Source organism: Adiantum capillus-veneris, chromosome 29 (genome assembly GCF_014529385.1).
Source record: "Adiantum capillus-veneris isolate H3 chromosome 29, ASM1452938v2, whole genome shotgun sequence".
Taxonomy (NCBI): domain Eukaryota; kingdom Viridiplantae; phylum Streptophyta; class Polypodiopsida; order Polypodiales; family Pteridaceae; genus Adiantum; species Adiantum capillus-veneris.
In genome coordinates this window covers 114,265,967-114,288,933 of record NC_140959.1, presented here as the reverse complement: position 1 = coordinate 114,288,933, position 22,967 = coordinate 114,265,967, and the positions used below count along the sequence as shown (strand labels likewise).

The following is a 22,967-nucleotide window of genomic DNA, read 5'->3' as shown; positions in this document are numbered from 1 at the left end:
AACAAGGTCTTGAGGTCAAACTTTTTTTTTTGAAAATTGCAGATTTGGTTTTAGATTTTTGTTTCTTGGTTTTTTTTAGAGTTTTTTTTTTTTGGATTGGACCAAATCTGTGTTTTTCCCCTTACCTTAAGGTCTCCAATGCAAAAACAAACACTCAAATCGGCTTTCAAACGACCATTTTAGAGCACTTTTACCATAATCAGCACAATTCCGCCTTTGGTGTTTTCAAGCACATTTTCATGTCAAAATTGCTCTAGATCAACATCAAATGTCTTACACTACCTGAAGTCCTACTTTGAATGGTTAAATGGTTGTTTTTGCTCTCTGGCAAGCAAATAGCCTCCTGCTTGCCTTTTGCGTTTTTCTTTGCGTTTTTTTTTTCTTTCGAGTTCTTCACAACCATAAGTCACAACCAAACATACAAACCATAAAACCTAATCTAAACACACAACAAAATAATATAACCATACCTCAACCTCATGGTGGACCACCTCGGCGAGACGCAGGCTCCCTGGCTATCCCTCGGTCAAGAGATCCGCTCTCTGACTTCCCACTAAGAAGGCAAATGGTGACAATACTCTAGAAAACTCTAGAGAAACACTATACTATCAAACACGAGTGATGCGGTCTACGCTAGTTTAGGCGCTTCGGTCCCCGACAACGGCGCCAATGTTAGCGGGTACGCCGCGACAGACGATGGAGCACAGCGAGAACACATACCAACAAACTGTCAATCCGAGGACGTAGCTGACCCGACTAGAGCATGGAGGCAATCTCTGGGTTGTCAACCCTGCGATAGACACGAACAACACTCTACAGTCACTAATCCTACAACAACACTACCATAAACCAAAGAAACAGACAACGCATCCTACAAAACACTACAAGCTCAAAACAGTCTCAAATCATATCGGAATGACTCGAAATCGGAGGGCAAGACTCACAAGGACATATCCTATATGGCCAAACACCTAAACCCTGAAAACCATAACTGTAAGATCTCTAATCGCTATCCCGATAGACTCAAAACAGTAATTTCCAAAGTGTCCGGAACTGATCTACAAAGACATCAACATGAAGAGCTTCTCGCCCTGATTCTAACGACTACTTGATCATTCAGATCGGATGTCGTTTGAGGTACTTACAACCAAATATAGCTCGTAGCAGGCGGGCTCGCGATGTGGTCCTCGGCTTGCATTGCTTGCGTCGACGCGGAGAGCTCCTCGATGCTAACACGCTCCTACTCTCATATCTGCAATGTGATTAGTGTTCGCGATGGTATGTGTGCGTGAAGCTCACTACCTTGTGCTTCAGAACCCACGACTGTATATTAATTGAGATAACGTAATGTGTTCTTTACAAAGCCTTAGGTTTCAGCTTATATACAAAGCCTTCAAACCTAATGTCCGGCCAAATGACTTGAATTGTCCCTAGGCTTCTACAGAGCTTAATTACAAGAAACTGAGTTGGCTTTACTCATTATACAAGCATCTGCGGCGGCCAAAATACAAGTGCCGATTTAAAATATGAGGTTCCCGTAAACATTACAAAAGTGGCCGTAATGGCTCAAAATAATAATAACAGGATATTCGATGACGTCCATGAACTCGTCTTCATGTTGCAGCATCCATCTTCATCTTCATTACTTCATCACCATCTTCATGTGGAATCTTTACAGAATCTTTCAGGAATCTTAATGGAATCTTTATGGAAACGTTGTTGAAAGGGCGTCCTTTCAACAAACGTGTCTATCAAGTAGTTGCTCTTGCGACAAGAGGCCAAAATATCAATTACACCACTAAGAGACCACCTCTTCAATGCTATGTGTGTGGAGGCCCACATCGTGTAGCCGAGTGTCCTATTAGGCTACAAAAGAACGCCACACTAATGCAAACCAATCAAGCGAGCACATGTACAATGCCGATACTCATGTGTAATCAATATGGCATAGATCATTTGATTGCCCAATGTCCAAATAATCCAAATGCACCGAAGATCACGCCATTAAACTTGATTGAAGTTACCGAGGAGCCATCACAAAGTACACCTATGGTAACAATAAACGTACTCACACGATCGATGCTCCAAAAATAAAATTATATTCTTGAGGAAAGAGACACGGCATCAAATGCCCAATCTCCGAAAAAGAAGAAAACACGAAGAAAGAGATCGCAAAAAGCAGCATAGTCGACCCCAGTTCAAAGACCAACATAGGGACTGATGACGACCCCGTATATATGAATGACGCTGAAGAGGATTCTGATTTAGGAGAAACCATGGAGACCAAAACGACCACTAAGATAGAAACCAACAAGGAAGATCTTCAGGAGCCACAATGGCTAGGATCCAAGAAGAAGATAGGAACTTATCCAAACCCTACAGAGCAGATTGAGCGAGTCAAGCAATTAAGGAGTTTGGTAGAAGATACCCAAAGGGATCTAGAACCAGCACCTAGGAAGATCCAGATTATAGACACCGTGTTCCCTACGCAACAACAACCTCACCAAGACCATAGACTCTTAGCCATACCTAGTGTCATCCAAGAAGAAAGTGACTTAAAGTCATGGGAAATTGGGCGTACTCACTTCTTGATGGAAAGAATGTTTACAGAGGGACTACTTGATCCTATCAAAGAAATGGAGATCCCATTTTCCCCACGTCAAGGGACTCAAGGCCAAAGGGTGCCGTTAAACATTGCCAAATTGATGGATTTCATGTCTTCAGAAGTTAGAACCACCATTATGTCCAAAGTATATAAAGACCCTAAGCTAGTCTCAGCTCTTCGAGCCTTCCTCAATGGAGAACTGAAGTTTGGGCTACCACAATTTGCACAGATGGATGGAGCTGGGGAGATGCCAATAGAGGAGGAACACTTAGATCCACAACCCAACCTAGATGAGAACCTTGTAATAGAAATACCTGTTAACAAGTTGGGACAATACTTCGAGGGTGATGAATCCAATGCAACCATACCAATCACTACTAAGGGATTAACTGTGAAGGGAATCCTTGATGGTGGCGTTGGGGTTAGCATTGTGACTAAAAATTGATGGGAAACTATGGGAAGACCTCACCTTGCGACCACAACCATAGTAGTGAAGATGGCCAATGGGTCTATTGTTAAACCTATTGGGATGCTAGAAGATCTCAAGATAAGGTCTTTGGACATAAAATAAGGATTACCTTCATTGTTATGGATTTCTCCAAACACACTATGGCATCGGAGATGATCTTAGGACGTCCTTTCATGAGGGAAGCAAAAATGGTGCATGACTAGTCTAAAAACCATGTCTACTTGCAGTTCCAAGATTCTATCATTCGAGTGGATCTTGTGACGGGTCGAGCACATCCCCTAGGAAACAGGTTTATAATTGATCATAGATCTGACACCACAATTCACTCGGCCCCATTGCAGTATTGTTACACGTGTAAAGCGGACACTGATGTTGGGGAAGATTCTCCTTATATGGATGTACTACCTGGGATGACTGAGTCGGACAATGTGGATTGGGTCCACCTAGCAGCAACCATAGACACTTGGGGAAATAGGGGGACAACCTGGGTAACACCTAAGGGGGATGAAATGCCCGTACCCTTAAATATGCTACAAGGAATGCATATAGCTTCTGACAAGACTCATCCTTATATAACAAAAAGCACATAGAAATGGGTCCCTAAAGCTTCTTTAGCGACTATAGCTAGGGCTAAAAAACAGAAGCCTTGTAAGAAATGTACCACTCACTCCAAGAAAAGTTAGAAAATGTTGCGATGGATTCCTAAACGACTATTGGAAGCCCAAGGCTACTATCAAGAAAATGATCAAATCTGGGTGCCAAAACGTAGATTGTGTTCTTACCTGTCACCTGACCCATGTGCGCCCAATCTTGTAGCTCCAAAACGAATTGAAAATCGTGAAAAGAAAAAAATCACAGAATGCTACACACCCGCTCCAGGGCTAGTTTGGGTACCAATGAAAGAACGATTTGTTCCACCTAGCTTAGGAAGGGAGGAGTCCCATGAAGCTTCTAGCTCCTCATGTAATGCATCCATAGAGGTAAAAGCTTCTCCACATCCTCCACCTACAATAGTGGACATCCATAAAGCTACAAAGGAATTCACACCTCCCAGTGTTCAAGAATCACCTGATGAACCACTTCAAGTTCGATCCTGGGAGAGTACCTTACCACCCTTGCAACTCGACGAGGCACCTAAGGTAATAAAAAACTATTGGCAAAAATCCTCACCTATTACCGACTGGAGCAATTGGTTCCAAAGGGTGACGAGCACATTTCAAACGATATGATCTACCCAAGGAAGGGGGGAGTGTTTGCTGACAGTCATCATTCACTCATTCCCCTCTCAACCTTCCTCCCTGACCTCTCAATATCCCAATCTTAGGGAATGTATATATAAAGGCTTATACTCACAAAAAACAAAAATAATAAAGAGCAAGAGCAATTAGCAAACGAGTATGCACAATAAAAGTCAAAACATTGACCAGACATACACATGTCACATCCGATACAGTGAAACAGAAACCTACATCATAAAACAGAAACTCAAGTGATGGAGGGTAGGTAGAATTAGTACGATAGGAGTGTTTCTGTTTTAGAGTTGGCTGATTAGCAAAGTTCCCTTTTTCCACTGATGTGCCTCCTAGAGGTATTCTTTGTGTTTCTTAGTGTGTACAGGAATGTGTTGCTGTGGTTAGGATTTGGACCTTCATGGAATCTTTCTCTCGTTCACACTTCATATCAAGCACGACCATCAACACAAATAGGTGTTTCTTGTCCATTAGCATTGCCCCTTATCTTTTTCGCATCCATGTTTGTCTGCTTTAATTGTGATTGGTAGCATAATATTCATCGCATTTGCTAAGTACCAAACATTAAATCAATGTAATTTTTTGTCATAATCACTTGGCTAGATTTAAAAATCAAGCAGTCCGACTAAGCTAGTTTGACCAAGCTAGGTGTTAGAGATCTTTTATTAATACCATGGGGAATGCCTTCATAATTATCAATGGTTACTTAGGTTCTTAATCCGATTTATGCAGCATTGTGTGAAATGTACTAGGGCTTTCTAGTGGGCTTAGTCCCTATTGACCTTTAGCTTAAGTATTATAAAGGGAGTTTACTAGTGTGATGAGTCTGGGGAGGTGTAACGGTGTTATATGACCCCCCAAAGTGACAAAATTAAAATGTTGAAAACAAAAAATAAAATAAAAATCAAAGTGCCGCAATGTACAATCTTAAGCTGGAAGAGAAACCTCAGCTTGATTTGGTACTTCACTCACATGTATCGCCTATGGTCCTAGAGCCGTAGAGGTTCCCAGTGTGGGCGCTTTTCCTTGAAAAGCAAAAAACCCAAGGCATACAAAATAAGCACACACATCAAAATTGAATCACTGTGAAAAGATTTTGGGGGGTCAAAGAAAAGGTAATCAGTCATGTGATGATTTCATGAGAAATTCCTTTTATTGTAGCTTAACTACAAGGTCTTCTAGGTATAGCCTTTAGTCAGCCCTCGAACATGAAATACTTGGTTCTCGCAATTAAACAACTTAATTGACCAAAGAAAATTAAGAAGCTTACCCATGGTATTAATAGTCAATCTCTAGTACCTTTCGATCGTTAAATTAGCGACCCCAGACTTGTTTAATTTTTACCTTTACATCTCTTTATGCATTTGATTATATTGCAATTTAATGTTTATTTTGCTGACAAATGGTTTAAAATTCTGCTACCAATCAAATTGTCTACCTAAAACTGCATATGCTTTTTAATTGTAGATGAGAATGTAATTAGTGCCAATGTTGTTTGAGAAGGCTAAGGACATTCATCTCAAATGCTCTTCCACCTCGACGAACGCGCTGCAACTCAATAGCTTCCGAGGACGGAATCTACATCAAGAAGGGGGGCATGTTAACCATCACGGCTCACGGACACCCTATCACCTACGACAGATGTTGTATTATTTACTTGGAGAGTCAGGTATCGGGCTTGTCGGTCCAATAGGAAAAGGGTAAGAGTGATCACCGATGAGAGGCGCACTCTAACTGGAACATTCAAGAGATTAGTTGGCTAAGCATGGGCGCCCAAGTGTGAATGGGGCGAGCTCATATAAAAGTCAACTAAACATAAAATTCACTCATTCTCTCATTTGTGCAATTGAAGAGTGCTCTTGCTCCATCTCCATCTTCTTCTTCTTCATCTCCTTGTGTGTGTGTGTGTGTATGCGTGAGAGAGAGAGAGAGAGAGAGAGAGAGAGAGAGAGAGAGAGAGAGAGAGAGAGTGCGATCGAGAGTTGCGGCGGCACGACGACGGCGAGGCGGTTGAGCGCGGCGTAGAGACGTCTTCCTCTTCTTCGCGGCGAGGAATCCTCCACGAAGCAAGCGTAGAGCGGTGAGTGACACACCATCGTCATCTTGAGCTTACTAGTTTAGGCTTGTTGTGTGCTTGGAGCCATTTGTGGCTCACACGCGGTGTATCGGCAAGTTCCTTGCATTGACACGTGCGACATACACGTACACTTATCACAAATGGAGACTCCCTTGGTAAGTCCGATGGATCCTCCATATGTTGTTTCTCCAGGGGTCTCAGTGCAATTTGAGCCCACAAGTGATAGCTTTACCTTTCCAAGTCTAGCTCATCTTTCCCTTGATGACACCACGGCTACCATGCCTACCCCAATGATGGGCATGCCAAGAAACACGCCATGGACCTCATTTGTTAGTAAAGCACTGCTACATGGTAGCTCAATGCCTACAATAGTACCTACAAGTGTGTACCAATCGTATACACCCATGGGTCCTCGTACTCATGTAGTCCCTACTCCTCCCATTGTTTCAATAACCTATGCTCCACAACCACAACACCCAAGTTCTTATTTCCATGGGACTATACCGGCTAGCATTAGCATGTCACATCCGATGTCTGCTATGCCTAGGGCCGCACATATGAACTTTGGGCCACCACATGGCACAACATCGTACCCAACGTGGAACCCACAGGCTTCCTACGCGCCAAGCCCAATGCCAATACCTACTCCACATGTAGTCTCTGGAGCACCTCCACCCATGATGCTTGCTCACTTAGGTGACTTGGAAACATTTTCTCAAGCTATTGGTCGATCTATTGCTGAGAATATGCGTAACATGCCTGATAGAGAGCCTAGAAGTAAGGCAGTACAATAGCCAAGCTCACACAAAAATTTAGTGAAGACGGGGATGTGAGAAAGCATATCGAAGTGTTTGAGCAAATATGCGATTCTCTAGGAGAACACAATGATCTACATAAGACTAATGCTTGAAGCCTAAGCTTAAGTGGGAAAGCAGAGGATTGGTATAGAACACTAAAAGTGGAAGAAAAAACGATTTACCCTACTTGTAGGAGACTGTCGTTCTTGAAAGAATACATACCAGAGGGAGTACTTTGGGGTGTAGCCTCTAAGCTCCAGAATGCCCAACGAGAGGAAGGAGAGTCGGTGAGAGACTTTATTAGTCGCTTGAAGCATTTGAATTCTCGTTGTAATCCAAATGAGCGCTTCAACAATAACCAATTGCTTGATAGATTCATTAAGGAGATTACGACATGAGGATATCTACAATAGCCTAGTCATTAGAGGTATCACCACTTGGGAAGCACTCACCACCAATGCGATCCAATTGGAGGATAATTTAATGAATTAAGGAGAAAGAGTGTCTGTTGAGCCTAAATCTATTAGCTCGAAAGCATCCGAGCATTAGCCAATGACCCTAACGCCTATTGCTAAGGAGCCAAAGATATCTGAGATGACTTTAGCAGATCTCACCAAGGCTATTCAAGAGAGTATTAGGGATAATCGTGCTCCGCAAAACAATCATATGTATCCAAGAAGGGAGCAACAATGGTGCTCAGTATGCTATGGACCACATAGTACCAGTGAATGCTCTACTTTTAGAGTAAAATTCAATGGGAATTGCAATGCATGTGGGAAGTATGGTCATCAAGCTAAGGATTGCATAGTATTTAAGCGCGCGATGGCCAATAGACCAACCTTAGCATGGACAGACACACCTCGAGTGCCTGCATTGATGCCGGCCCAACCTCTTGAACAAACATCACAACACATGATCCCTGGGGCCCAAAATGTTGTTCAAACAACACCTTTACCACCTCCAGTGCTAGGACCGCAACCACCACGTCCGAGAATCACTTCTCTGAATCAAGTGGGTTGTGAGTCATCTATTGCTTGTTTGGAAGGCTATGAGGAAGATATAGACCCTAATATTGCCTATGGGATGGATGTGCTTGAAGAAAGTCCACAATACTACATGGAGGACTATTGGGGACAAGTCAAACCTGTATATCAAGTAGCTCATGTTGTGGCAACAGGCGAAAGTATCAATGACACTGCTAAGAGACCACCTCTTCAATGCTATGAGTGTGGAGGTCCACATCGTGTAGTTGAGTGTCCTATTAGGCTACAAAAGAACGCCACACTAATGCAAACCAGTCAAGCGAGCACGTCTACAATGTTGATACTCATGTAAAATTGATGTGGCATAGATCATTTGATTGCCCAATGTCCAAATAATCCAAATGCACCGAAGATCACGCCATTAAATTTGATTGAAGTTATTGAGGAGCCACCACAAAGTACACCTGTGGTACCAGTAAACGCACTCACACGATCGATGCTCCAAAAACAAAATTATATTCTTGAGGAAAGAGACACGGCATCAATTGCCCAATCTTAGAAAAAGAAGAAAACACGAAGGAAGAGATTGCAAAAAACAGCGAAGTCAGACCCCAGTTCAAAGACCAACATAGGGACTGGTGACGACCCCGTTGTCGTGCATCTCCGTTGCCATGATGAGAAAAAGAGGAGATAAATGCAAGCTAAGCTTCTTTGAAGCCTACACATCAAGTGAGCAGTGATCAGGATTGTTAACAAGCCAAGTTAAATGATTAATGTATGCCAGATGCGGCTTTGAAGGGCCAATTGATGCCTTAATGATGCCAAAAAGGAGTATGCCTGAAGTGAGCATATATGTGAGTTTATGATCTAAAACTGTAGTGCTTTAAATGCTCTACCAGCCTGTCTTTACGGCTCGTTGATTGGAGCCATCGTGAAGAAGTTATGGCACTTTGAAGTTTAAGTCAATTGCAGATCCTTACCGGATTGGGCAATTGCAGCTGATGTGACATAATTGAAATGAATGCACGGGCCTGAAGTGCTCAATTTTTGGAGCCCGTCGGTCCTTTCAGATTAGTGATCGAAGTTCTGGTTGCCAAGATATCGCCAGTTTCAGTTTCCCCGAGGGCTGGTTCCGTGCCAGGTCAGTCGGCATGTATGCTAAATGTGTTCCGTGCCAGGTCGGTCGGTCCGTGCTTGGCAATACCTCGGTCGGCATGTATGCTAAATGTGGCCGCCCAATGCTTGGCATTGCCTTGGCTAGTATGTATGCCAAATGGGGTGTACCGAGGTTGTACAGCTTGGCATTCCTTGGCCGATGTGTATACTAAATGTGATGTTGTTTTACGAAAGCACAAAAAGTGCTTAAAGAGCTTCATGTTCGGAAAATGACCTCTCGGAATGCATCGACTGCGGGAAAGGCAGTGCCAAAATGTATGCCAAATGTGGTACCCTTAAGAATGAAGTGTCAAAGCCCATGACCTTAAATAAAAAGGCCGCCCACTTAAGTCTTGGCCGCCCAATGCCCAAGGGCACCCTAGGCTTGGCCGCCCAATTAATGAAGAGAGGGGCTTAAGTGGGAAGCCAAGCAAGAAAAACAAAGGCGATGGCGTGGAAGCTGTAAACAGGCAGCGCATGGAGGAGTTTTGGGCTCACTGGGAGCGCGGCGATCCTCGCATCGTGACGTGCAAGAATTGAAAAGGGATCAGCACGCCATGGTGCTCGATTTCGAAACCAGCAGAAGCGAGATTGGAGCAAGTCGTCATCCGGGCCTGCCACATCATCGCAGCGACTCGCACCACGTCATTAGCGCCGGGCGCCACTGCATATGAGGCACGCTATTATTAGGGTGTGGTCTCTTTTGAAGGCGTATTGGGAAGATAACGAGGAGAGGGAAAGCCAAGGAGGGCTATGAAGGCATAGCAAGAAGACGAGGAGAGGGGAAAGGAGTTGCATGGAGAGTTAACGCCGAGCTGAAGCAACAAGGAAGTAACAAGGAGGCAACGAGGAGGTGAGGGAATAACGAAAGGCATAGCAGGCAAGCAAGGAGGAAAAGAACGAGGGAAGCATGGAGGACAAGCTTGGCCGAAGCAAGCAATGGAGTAAGCTTGAGGAAGCCCGAGGGCACAAAGCCAAGGAGAAGGGAAGCTTTCTCTCTTCTCTCGCTCTCTCTCATATCTCTCTCGGCCCTTGAGATGCTTCAGGGAGATGAAGCAAAGGGGATTCAGGTGCTCGTAGAAGTAGAAGAGGGAAGCTTTCTCTCTTCTCTCACTCTCAAGCTTGAACAAGGGTAGGACAAAGACTATTTCTCTCTCTCTCTCTCTGGATTAGAGAAACAAAGAAAAGGCTCGGAAAAGGGCAGATTTAAACAAGGAGTCAAGGCAGAAGAAAAAGGGTTAGAGCTCAGCAAAGCAGGAAGATACAGGATAATTTGTAATAAATGAAGCTTGATGATCAAGGTAGTGAGCAAAATTGGAGACTACAGAATCCACGGGTATTTGAAGAAGATAAAGTGACAGGCAAAAGTTTCCATCACCGTCATCAATCTGAAGGTTGATTAATCAATCTGTTAAGCCCGGTGTCGTTAACGGCCCGGTTAATTCTGTAAAGCAGGAGCTTAAAGTCCTATTTAGCAGATGATCCAAGTGATGGTGATGTTAACAGCCCACCTTGGCTAAGAATTAGGTTGTATTCAATTAATGGATGATTACGGTGATTCCTAGATTCAGTTACATCTGTTGTTCTTGTTTTCTCTCTTTCACATCTCCCATTGCCAGAGGCCCGGCGCCTGCCTGGCTCCCGTAGATAACACATATTCCCCGACATCTTTGGTGAACCCGACGCGAAACGAGCCGGGGTGGCAGGTGAAGATGGAGATGACAGAACAATTAAAGCAGTTTATTGACGATTTCAATGCCAATGGATTTGATAAGAATCTAGCAGTTGTGCAGATTTGCCTAAAATGATGGAATTAGTTCAGGGATGTCTGCAGGAAGCGAAAGCCATGCAGATAAAAAAGCAGACTGATGATGGTGTAGAGCTAGCACTTGATGATGTTCGGGAGCAGTATTATATTTTTCAGGGATATGATCCAGAAGGTTTTATTGCATGTTACGAAGCTGAGATGAAGAACCGAAATGTTCCAGAAGATCGGATGATTGCAGCTTTTGATGAGGCTGTAAACTCGGATTTTAAAAGGCAGGTTCAAGAACTGGCAGAAGCATATCCCACACGGTGGGAGTATTTTGCAGAGGAATTCATTTACGAAAGCTCAAGGATTCTAGATCGCAAAATAAAGGAGATTACTGAACGAAGTAAGGTTGTCTTCAGTAAAGGTCAAAGGGATCACATGCAAATCCTCAACTATGATGAATTCTGGGAGCATATTTCTGCAAGAAGTAAAGCCAAAGAAGATGCTAAGCTAGAAGCTGTTATCGATGCATGTCTTTTGGAAGACGAGACATTATTGCATATAGATGATGATTTCATAGTAGATACTGTTTATGCTCGATTGGGATTGTCTTCTTTATTCCAAAGCAGATATGACTCTATGGATGCTAAGCATGCAATCATATCCTCTCAAAGTGACATAAATGAAGAAGCAGGTTTCTCAGAGCCAGTACATGGTTTGCATACAAGCATAGTTGCTAGCAGTGATCAAGAAACATGTTTGTCAGAGTCAATATGTGATGTGGATGCTCATTTGGAGTGCTCTTTGGGTGTAGACCATGAAGAGAATGCTTATGCATCATTACATGCAAAAGAAATTGTTTTGGATGATGCTATACAAGAGGGTTTCATGTCTATGGCTGCATTTCAGGACACTGGTGATGATGTAGATGTATTTGATGTTCAACCATATGTATTTGATGTGAACCATGACAAAGATTATGATTATGGAGATGCATATTCAGAGGGGGTGATGGATGATGATCAGTCTATGACTGCTACAGGTTACAGGGTTTGCTATGATGATGCTATGGAAAAAGAAATTGATGCTATCTTTGTAATGCATGCTGAGACTTGTGCTATCAAAGTGGAAAGATATTTGAATGAGAGTGTGAAGCTGCCACAACAATTCATGCCTATGTATGAAACAAGCGATGAGGTTTCCTATGATAAGACTCAGAAACTAGGTGGTTCTTCCAAGGAGGAAGATATGGAGCTTATGGATCTGCTTGATGATGCGTTAGAGGAATTTCGAGTTCCTTGTGACAAGAGTAGTGAAGAACATCCTGCAACATATGATGAAGAGCTTATGATGCTTTTGGATGAGGCTCTAGAGGAGTTTGTGCCTAATACAGAATCCAGCCATGCAGCGTTTGTGGTATCAAATGAAGTGATGGAATTCAATGACTCACAAATGCAGATTGGTATTTTGAAAACCATAGCGACTGAATTCATTTTGCCTATAGGTTCTGCTATGATGGGAATTTGGGACTTTTTGTTCCTATGCTATGAGAAAGTTTGTGGAGATGCAATATACTTGAAATATGATCATCCACTACCTTTTGACCCAGGAGGTGACAGATATATGCATGGTCCGGGGCAATTGACGTATATGCCATATGATCCAGGCGGTCTGTATGAAGATTTGTGGGTTAATGCATGTTTATGCTTTATTGATTGGAAATTATTGTATTTTCCCTATGATCCTGGAGGATGGTCCAAATTTTTTCAAGGAATGCTCACAGTGGGGCAATTGGTTGGTTATCCATTTGATCCTGGGGGTTACTAAAGTGCAAGTTGCAGATGCACAAGATACCAGATGTTTGATGTAGCAGGCTGCAAGATGCAAGATTTTGTTTTCTAGATTATGCCAAGTTAGAAGAGTGTTTGTTATGCATTCAATAAGATAGCATGGTTGGCTTGCAACTAACTTCTTTGGACAATTAATGCAGTATCTCCACATCTTTTGAGTTGGTTCTGCTAACAGAACTTGAAGTAAAGGACTTGACGGCCATTCCGTGTGCAGACAGAGTAAGGCATACTTGAGCTTGACAGGGTTCCTTAAGAGAGAGCTTAATGGTCAAGCCGTGTGCATCATTAACTGGAGCACTTGAGTCTAGCGGGGTTCACTAAGCAAGTTATCCATGATTGAATGCTTTGAAGATACGACAAATACAATTCAGAGATTTTTGATGGACAGCTACCTAATGATTAAGCTAAAACCTTGATGATAGGGTATAAGCCTTATTTCATTTTTTGTAAGTTTACTAGTTACGTGAGTCTGATGATGGTAAGGAGCTTAAGGTACCTAAAGCAGATGTAGATTGAAGTGCTATTGGCACAGATCGGAGGCTGTGCAGGTGCGGGTGGATGTTGTGCAACTCTGCTGCTATGATGAGAAAAGAGCAGAGAAATGCAAGCTAAGCTTCTTTGAAGACTACACATTAAGTGAGCAGTGATCAGGGCTTGTTAACAGGCCAAGCTTAATGATTAATGTATGCGAGATGCGGCTTAGAAGGGCCAACAAATGCCTCAATGATGCCTAAAATGAGTATGCTTGAAGTGAGCACAGATAGAAGATTATGATCTAAAACTGTAGTGCTTGAAGTTCTCTACCGGCCTGTCTTTACGGCTCGTCGATTGGAGCCACGGTGAAGAAGTTATGGCAGTTTGAAGTTTGAGTTGATTGCAGATCCGTACCGGATTGGGCAACTGCAACAGAGGTGACAGAAATGAAATGAATGCACAGGCCTAAAGTGCTCACTTTGTGGAGCACGTCGGTCTTTTCAGATCAGCAATCGGAGTTACGGTTGCTAAGATATGGGCAGTTAAAGATTCATCAAGGGCCGGTTTCGTGCCAGTACAGACCGCTCGGTCGGAGTGCCATATGAGAATTTTGGCTACCTCAGTAGGGTTCGTATGCGTTCTATGCAGTTTGAGAAGTCTAAAGGAATTAACGGCTCGCCAAACCGAGTCCGGGTTCATGAGATAATATGGATTGAGGCCGGTGTCAGCTGCCGGCACTGTGTTGAGCTAGATAATTTTGGCATTATCTGAGAAGCTGATACAAGTAATAAACAACCGAGTGCAAAGGAAATGTCTTTCACCAAATACAATCACTTATATTTCCATATTTGGAGCATGTGGCACTATTCTCAGGACTTTGTTACGGGTAAGTAAATTCACGATGATATTGTTAGCTGAGAGCTGCTGAGAGAAAACGTTGTGCTTATCAGCACTGAGTTGGCCGGAATGTATACAAGATGTTGAGCTTGGCAGTGCTTTGGCCGACATGTATGCAATGTGGTGCCCACTAGGGCCGCCCGCCCAATATATTCAATGGCGTCCAAAGACAACAAAAGCTATGGCCGTCCAACATAGCCATGGCATGGCCGCCCACTCAAACTTAAAGCAAGACCGCCCATGGGATGCCGCCCACAAGGGCTTAAAATTAATTGAGTGTGAAAATAAAAAGAAAAAGGGAGGCGATGGCGTAGACAGGGGTAAAAAGGCGACAGTGCGCAGGCAGCGTAGAGGGGCAAAAGGAGCTCGCGCCCGCCAGCAGAAGGCTCAGACGAGCATGCTCATGAAACGAAAATTGAGCAGAAGCCTGAGGCAACCAAGTTTGGAGGCACTCTCGTCGAATTCCGCGTCGCTCCATCCACCGGCTTGCCACGTCATGGAGCCGGTTCATGCCACGTCAATGACGCCGGCCCCATTGCAAAAAGAAGGCACATGCTAATAATAGAGGAGGTTTTTGCATGAGAGGGCTCTCAAAACAAAACGTGAGGGGAAGGAAGAGACAAGGCAGGAGAGGGAGAGGGAGCCGGAGCCCTTGAGGAGGAAAACAAGGTCGGGAGAGCAAGGAGGTCCGGAGCAAAGCTCCCTTTCTCTCGCTCTCTTTCTCGGCAAGCTAAAGGAGGCAAACCTTCTCTCTTCATCTCTCTCGCGCTCGATCTCGTCCTTTGACACAAGTTTTACGCCACTCTCTCTATCGGCCATGGCGACAAAAAGGAAGCAAGGGCATGATGCATTAAGGAGGAGCAAGGCTTGGCGAGGAGCTCGGTAAGATAAGGTGAGAAAGAAAAGAAGGGATCCAGGGACTTGAAGGGAAGAATGAAGTCCGAAGGGCAAAAGCCAAGAAAAGAGTTGGAGCTCGGCAAGAAAAGCTGACTTGAAGCTTGTAAGCGGTAATTAAGGCAGAGTAAAGCATATAAAGCAGGGAGCATGAAAATTGAAGCAGCAAATAGAATTGAAACTTGCAGATTCGAAGGCAATTGAAGCAGATAATTCAAAGACAGTATAAAGCAACAGGAGGACATTTCCATAACCGTCATCATATAGAGATTGCGTTAACATTCTTTTAAGTCCGGTGTCGTTAACGGTCCGGTTAATCCTATAAACGAGAGCTTAAGCTCTTAGCTAGCAGATAATCCAAGTGACGGCGCTGTTAACAGTCCGCCTTGGCTCAAGATTAAGTTGTACTCAAAGTATTGAATTGATCAATTGATGATTACGGTGATTTCCAGATTCAGTTACATCTGTTGTTCTTGTTCTCTCTCTTTCACACCTCCCACAGCCACAGGCCCGGCGCCTGCCCGGCTCACGTAGCGAACACATATCCCCCGACATCTTTGGTGAACCCGACGTGAATCGAACACCAAAAGAGGGGGTGGATGTCGTGCAGCTCCGCTACCATGATGAGAAAAAGAGCATAGAAATGCAAGCTAAGCTTCTTTGAAGCTTACACATTAAGTGAGCAGTGATCAGGGCTTCTTAACAGGTCCAGTTTAATGATTAATGTATGCCAGATGCGGCTTTAAAAGGGCCAACAGATGCCTTAATGATTCCAAAAAGGACTATACTTAAAGTGAGAACAAATAGAATATTATGATCCAAAACTGTAGTGCTTAAAGAGCTCTACCGGCCTGTCTTTACGGCTCGTCAATTGGAGCTACGGTGAAGAAGTTATGGCAGTTTAAAGTTCAAGTCGATTACAGATCCGTACCAGATTGGACAACTGCAGCTGAGGTGACAAAGATAAAATGAATGCATGGGCCTGAAGTGCGCACTTTGTGGAGCGCGTCGGTCTTTTCAGATCGGTGATTGATTGGATTACGGTTGCGAAGTTATTGATCGTTAAAGATTTACCGGGGGCCGGTTCCGCACCAGCCCTGTCCACTCGGTTGGAGTGCCATCTCGGAGTTTTGGCTCTCGACCGGATCTTGGAATGCAATGGTTGCGGGATATAGCCAACAAGGCAGGACCAGGAAGCTGGCTATTTGGAGCAGATGCAAAGCGAGGAAAACTCTCCGAATGTATCCACTTATGGCACTTAGAAGTGGAGATGAGCATTGGAATTCACGATGATATTGTTAGTCAAGAGCTGGTGGAAGATTAGAGTTGCCGTGTTTGGCAATGCTTTGCTAGATATGTATGCTCAAATATGATGCCCTTACAATGGCCATGGCCACCTAATAGCTTAGCTTGGGATTGATTTGTTTGGTAATGCTTTGATCCGCTATGTTTGCCAAATGTGATGCCCACTAAGGCCGGCCGCCCAAGGAGCTAAGCCAAGGGCTGCCCACTAATATGTGGCCAACTAAGGGATATGGGCTAAATATGAGCCAAAAAACATTGGCTAAGGGCCATTACCAAATCCGTCCGCCCACAACTGAAAAAGGTCACCCTAAATTTAATTAGGGTGTGAAGCAAAAGAAAAAAGGAGGGGCCAGAGGCGTGGCGACAGCGAGAATGGAATTGCTCAGGGAATGGGGAGCTCGCAACGAGTGCTGTGATGCTCGGATGACGCCGACCAAGCAACAGGAAATGCTCAGCTTGCAGGGGTGCTCCCTTTTGGCACCGATTTTGTCAATTTTCACGCTGCTCCGGAATCCGCCCTGCCACGTCATAGCACCCCTTCCCGTGCCACGTCAGTAGCGGCGGTGCTATTGATGGGAGGGGGCACGCTAATAATAGGGGATTTTGCATGAGGGTATGGGGAAGTTAACCAAGAGTATTCTTTCTCTCTCTCGCACTCGATCTCGTCCTTTGACACAAGGTTTAAGACACTCTCTCTATCAGCCATGGCGACAAAAAGGAAGCAAGGGCATGATGCATTAAGGAGGAGCAAGGCTTGGCGAGGAGCTCGGTAAGATAAGGTGAGAAAGAAAATAAGGGGATCCAGGGACTTGAAGGGAAGAATGAAGTCCGAAGGGCAAAAGGCAAGAAAAGAGTTGGAGCTCCGCAAGGAAAGCTGACTTGAAGCTTGTAAGCGGTAATTAAGGCAAAGTAAAGCATATAAAGCAGGGAGCATGAAAATTGAAGCAGCAAATAGAATTGAAACTTGCAGATTCCAAGGCAATTGAAGCAGATAATTCAAAGACAGTATAAAGCAATAGGAGGACATTTCCACAACCATCATCATATAGAGATTGCATTAACATTCTTTTAAGACCGGTGTTGTTAACGGCCCGATTAATTCTGTAAAGCGGGAGCCTAAAATCCTTGTTAGCAGATGATCCAAGTGACGGTGCTGTTAACAGCTCGCCTTGGCGTAATGACTAAGTTGTACTCAAAGTAATATTCAATTAATTGATGATTGCGGTGATTGGCAGAGTTGTCATTGTCTCTTGTTCTCTCTCTTTCACACCTCCCACAGCCAGAGGCCCGGCGCCTGCCCGGCTCACGTAGCGAACACATATCCCTCGACATCTTTGTGGTTCCGTTGCCGGGACTTGAACCCGGGTCACTCGGGTGAGAAGCAGGAAAGGTAACATACGGGAAGCTACGACAGTTGGGGAATTCAATTCGAGAAACCACTAGGTGGACCGATCCAGTGGATTCTCTTTCGGTATATGCTTATATTGCTAAAGCTCAAGCCAATGAAGCTATGGTGGAAGAGAAGCGAAAAAGAGATGAAGAGGTGGCTGGGGCGTCAAAAAGGTCGACGAGATCCAGCAATAAGAAAGAAGAAGTGCTAGCTCCTAAACCTGCTCCGGAGGTGGTTATGGAAGAGGCTCGGAAGGATAAGAAGCAAGGTAAGCCTAAAGGGCCCTCGTATAAACTTAAGTCTGATATTGAACTGGCTACATATTTGAAGAAAGTTTTTGAAGAACGTATCCTAAATAGTAAAGTGGAGCTCACCTTGGGGGATATTCTCGGAATTGCTAAGCGCGAGTTCCACGAAGAGATCATCAACATTATAAAAAGAAAGCGGCAAGTACCGAGTGATCAAGAGTCAGATCCAGTTAAAAGCCAAGTGGTTCGTCACATTGAAGCAATTTTGGAAGACTATGAAGAGTACTTAGCAGATCTTGAAGAAGAAGAGCCAAAGCCTGTGGTGGTTCCCAGCCCGATTATACCTGAGGTAAGAAACATGCATTTTAATGACAGTGAAGATGAAGAAGTTATACCCAAGAGTCACTTTTCGAGGACTCATTGGGCAAGAGCCACGACAGAAACAGTGGTAAAGCTTGGCGACATTGAGGAGCCGGTCTTAGCCCTCATAGACCATGGTTCGGAAATCAATCTCATGGCAAAGAATTTGCACCAAAAGGGGAAGTGGCCTATTGATGTAGATCACGGGTGGCGGATTCGAATTGCCAACATGCTTCCTGGAGATCTTTACGGTGCATGTGCAAATGTTAAGGTAACTATTGGGGATGTCTGTGATGAGCAAAACTTTTTTATACAGGAGCATTCCTCCTACCCGTTGATTCTAGGACAACCCTACATTACGGGTGTGCGGATGGAAACTAAGGTGCTGGATGATGGCTCGGCCTATGCCAGGGTTCGAAGCCGAGATGGTAAGAAAGCGGTTCAATTTCTAACTGCATGTGTTGATCATGTTAGAAACAAAGACAATTTATGGGATCGTCCAATGCCAAAGATACGTAAGGAGTTAAAAGAACAAAGATTTGCTCAAGATTTTCTTGGGGTGCCACTATTAAGCGGGACTATGGTGGTGCAAGTGAGGAGAAGTTCTCGCAAAGAGAAACCTTCTCTTCAGGATTTCTAGCGTTGACATCTGAGGGTTCAGCATCTTACAGGAAATTTAATGATTTAACTAAGTGGGAGAAACAATATGTTTCAAGCATTCAAAGCGACTTGCAGGGATGTGATGTGCTAGAACCGGATGATGTGATATCAGGAATCTTCGAAGAGATCTCTTATGTTGATACTATGTCAGAGCTTGAGGATCAAGCAGAACAGGTTAGAAAGTGGAACTGAAGTTGTTAAAGTGAACTCAATGGACATATACGAGGCACTTATGCATATTGAGGATGACTTGGATAAAGAAGTTGAAGCACAGGTAGAGAGGAAGTACAAGAGAGTTGCAAAGAAAGTGAGACCTGTGGCTACACCTCTACCAGAGGGAAGTGATGTAGTAAATAAAGAAGCTTCTCAACAGCCTATGCTCAGAAATCCTAAGAACATTGGGCACGAATTCACTAAAGAGACATTGCAGCAACTTAAGGTGGGAGAAGATGGTTTTCTCAACGAAGAGGAAATCAAGTGTTTTCAAGGTATACTCGAAAAACATGTTAAAGCTTTTGCCTTTGAGCCAAGTGAGATTGGGTGTGTGGATCCAAGTGTTGTTGCACCTATGGTTATATTCATTGTTCCTCACATGCCATGGAGCTTACGTCCTATTCCAGTTCCTAAAGCTCACTTGCCAAAGCTTATCAATTTGCTTCATGAGAAGATACAAATGGGAATCTTGGAACCATCATGTGCGCCATACTCTAACCAATGGTTCACTGTTCCAAAGAAAAATGGTACTTTAAGGTTCATACAGGATATGCAGCCTGTTAATAAGGTAACAATCCGCAATGTGGGTACCGGCCCAATTGTGGATGAATTTGCTGAGGCTTTTGCAGGTAGGTCAATTTACTCTATGGGTGATCTTTATTCTGGATATGATCAATTTCAGTTAGCTTTGGAGAGCAGGCATCTTACTATGATGCGTACACCTCTCGGATTGGTAAGGATGTGCACTCTGCCACAGGGTGCTACTAATTCTGTAGCTCATATGATGAACGACATGAATAAGGTATTAAGGGACTTTATCCCACATGTTACTATGCCTTTCATTGATGATCTACCGATTAAGGGCTGTGAGGAAGGCTCAAAAGATCAGAGGGGGTGCCGACATTTTGTTGCTCAACATATTGCTGACTGTGATGCTATTTTATCCAGGCTTGAAGAAGTTAACTTAACACTTTCAGGGCAAAAATCAACTTTTGGTGCCAAAGAGGTTCTAATTGTAGGGCACATGTGCAGTCCAAAAGGTAGAAGGCCAAGTCCGGCTAAAGTTGAAGCTATTCAAAAGATGAAGGAAACATGCTCTTCGGTTACTGAAGTGCGTCGGTTTCTGGGTGCATGTGTATTCTATCTTATTTGGCTGCCACATTTTGCTCATGTTGCAGAAGTGCTTTATCAACTGTTAAGAAAAGGTAAAAGATTTGTTTGGGAAGTTCTTCACACATGAGCTATGAGGAAATTAAAGAAGATGCTCCTTGAGGCTCCGACCTTGAGGAAAGTTGACTACAAATGCGGAAGGCCAGTAATCTTAATAGTTGACACTAGCTCGACAGGTATTGGCTGGGCTATAGGTCAAGATGATGAAGAAGGTAACAGGTATGCGGTTCGATTTGGAGCAAAAGTGCTCAATGCTCGCCAAAGAGGCTACCCACAGGTTAAGAGAGAACTTTGGGGCGTTGCTACTGCTCTAAGGTCTGATAAAGAATACTTTATTGGAGCTTCAGTCATGGTAGAGACAGATTGCTTTCCACTGATAGGGATGATTGCAAATTTCTCTACTCCTGATATTGCTATGCTGCGATGGATAGCCTACATTAAATCTCTTAATCCTCAATTTTTTCCTATTGTAGGTAGAGATAATCCTATTTCAGATATGTTATCAAGAGCTAGATTTGAATATGAAGAAGAGATGCTAACCACAAGTGATGATGTTGGCTTGAAGTTCTATTCGTCTTCTTATCTGCATGCAAATTGTGGAAATATTTCTCATACTTTTGAGGTATTTTCTGAAGAGTTCTATGAAGGAGAATGGATTTTGATTGGTCGCTACCTTAGCACTCTTACTAAGCATGAAGGGTGGACGAATCAAGAGTACAAAAAGATAAGGAAGAAAGCTTACGACTATTTTCTGAAGGAGGGCCATTTATGGAAGCAGCCAAAACGCTCTAAAGGAGTACCGCAGCGGGTTGTTTGTGATAAAGCGACTCAACAGCAGGTTATCAAAGAGTTTCATGAAATTTTATGGGCTGGACACAGAGGGGTCTGGGTAACTTTTGTCAAGATTAAGGATCGTTACTGGTGGAAAGGTATGTATAAAGATGTGGCTCAGTTTGTGGAGACATGCCTAATATGCCAACAATATTCTAATGTGCGACATCGAGATGGATTGCATCCCACCTATCCACTGGCTATGCACTACAAGTGGGTGGTGGACCTGATTACCATGCCAGTAGGTGTCTGGCAGATGCGGTATATTGTTCTTGCAAGAGAGGATCTTACTAATCAAGTGGAAGGAAGAGCTTTGCGTACCAAAGCTACCAGTTCCGTATGCAAGTTCTTGCTTGAGGATGTTATTTCCAGGTATGGATGTGTTGGTAGAATTACTGTTGATAGAGGAGAGCTGGATGCAGATGAAGCTCGGGATTTCTTTGCTCGCTTGGGCATTAAATTGGCTCTCACTACAACATATAATCTAGAGGGTAATGGTAAAAGTGAAAGAGGGCATCCACCTATTGTTAAAGCTTTAGCAATGGCATGCCAGGGACATATTGGTGATTGGCATAAACTCCTACCATTTGCTTTATGGGCTGATCGAACTACACATAGTTCTGTTACAGGTTTTATGCCATTTGAGCTAATGTATGGGCAAAAACCCATTATGCCTACAGAGGAAGCGGTTATCTCTTGGACCATAATGCCATGGGAAGAAGGTATGTCTACAGAATATTTTCTTGCATTGCACATACGCCAACTTGAGAGATGTCAAGAAGATATTGAGCAGGCTAAAGTAATGCTTAAGGAAGCAAGGTTGAAGAACAAGGCAGTGTTTGATGATAAGCACAGACTACGACCTCGTGCTATTAAAGATGGGGATTGGGTCCTTGTATATGATAGTAGCCTGGAGAACCAGTACACTGCTATGTGGAAAATGGTTAAACGATGGTTTGGACCATATGTTGTACTTCATGTTTATGATAATGCGACCTACAAGTTATGCGAGCTTGATGGACTGAGCTCAAGGTGCCTATTGCAGGGAAAAGAGTTAAGTTGTTTAAGTAACGAGATGGTGGGATTAATATTGGAGACTTCAACACAGATCAACCTCCTGAAGAAAATGTTATGTATGTATCAGACGACGAGTCTGATGATGCTCTAGATTTATGCTAAGTCAAAAGAGTTTTTGCTATGCGGTCAATAAGCTTACATGGCTTCCAGCTGACTTCTCTGGACAATTGATGAAGTATCTTCACAATTTTTTTAAGATTGGTTCTGCTAACAGAACTTGAAGTAAAGAACTTGACGGCCATTCTGTGTGCAGACAGAGTAAGGCATACTTGAGCTTGACAGGGTTCCTTAAGAGAGAACTTAATGGTCAAGCCGTGTGCATCATTAACTGGAGCACTTGAGTCTGGCAGGGTTCACTAAGCAAGTTATCCATGGTCGAATGCTTTGAAGATACGGCAGATACAGTTCAGAGAATTTTGATGGGCAGTACCTAATGATTAAGCTAGACAATTGATGATAGGGTATAAGCCTTATTTCATTTTTCATACGTTTACCAGTTACGTGAGTCT

At 43.6% G+C, this 22,967-nt stretch overlaps 1 protein-coding gene across 1 annotated transcript; it reads left to right on the top strand.

Annotated features, from left to right (window-relative positions):
• The first annotated feature begins 11,728 nt into the window (after positions 1–11,728).
• LOC147419789 (uncharacterized) lies at positions 11,729–16,528 on the top strand. The gene is made up of 3 exons (XM_086505845.1): positions 11,729–12,701; positions 14,364–14,742; positions 16,273–16,528. The coding sequence occupies exons 1-3, from the start codon at positions 11,729–11,731 to the stop codon at positions 16,526–16,528; spliced, it is 1,608 nt and encodes a 535-aa protein (XP_086361971.1).
• The last annotated feature ends 6,439 nt before the right edge of the window (positions 16,529–22,967 follow it).

Excerpts from the sequence above, each read along its gene's own strand:
- LOC147419789 (XM_086505845.1), top strand. The coding sequence starts at position 11,729 with ATGGATGCTAAGCATGCAATCATATCCTCTCAAAGTGACATAAATGAA. Across the intron at positions 12,702-14,363 it reads ACTACCTTTTGACCCAGGAG|CACTGAGTTGGCCGGAATGT; the intron begins GTGACAGATATA and ends TGTGCTTATCAG. Across the intron at positions 14,743-16,272 it reads AAATTGAGCAGAAGCCTGAG|ATTTACCGGGGGCCGGTTCC; the intron begins GCAACCAAGTTT and ends TGATCGTTAAAG.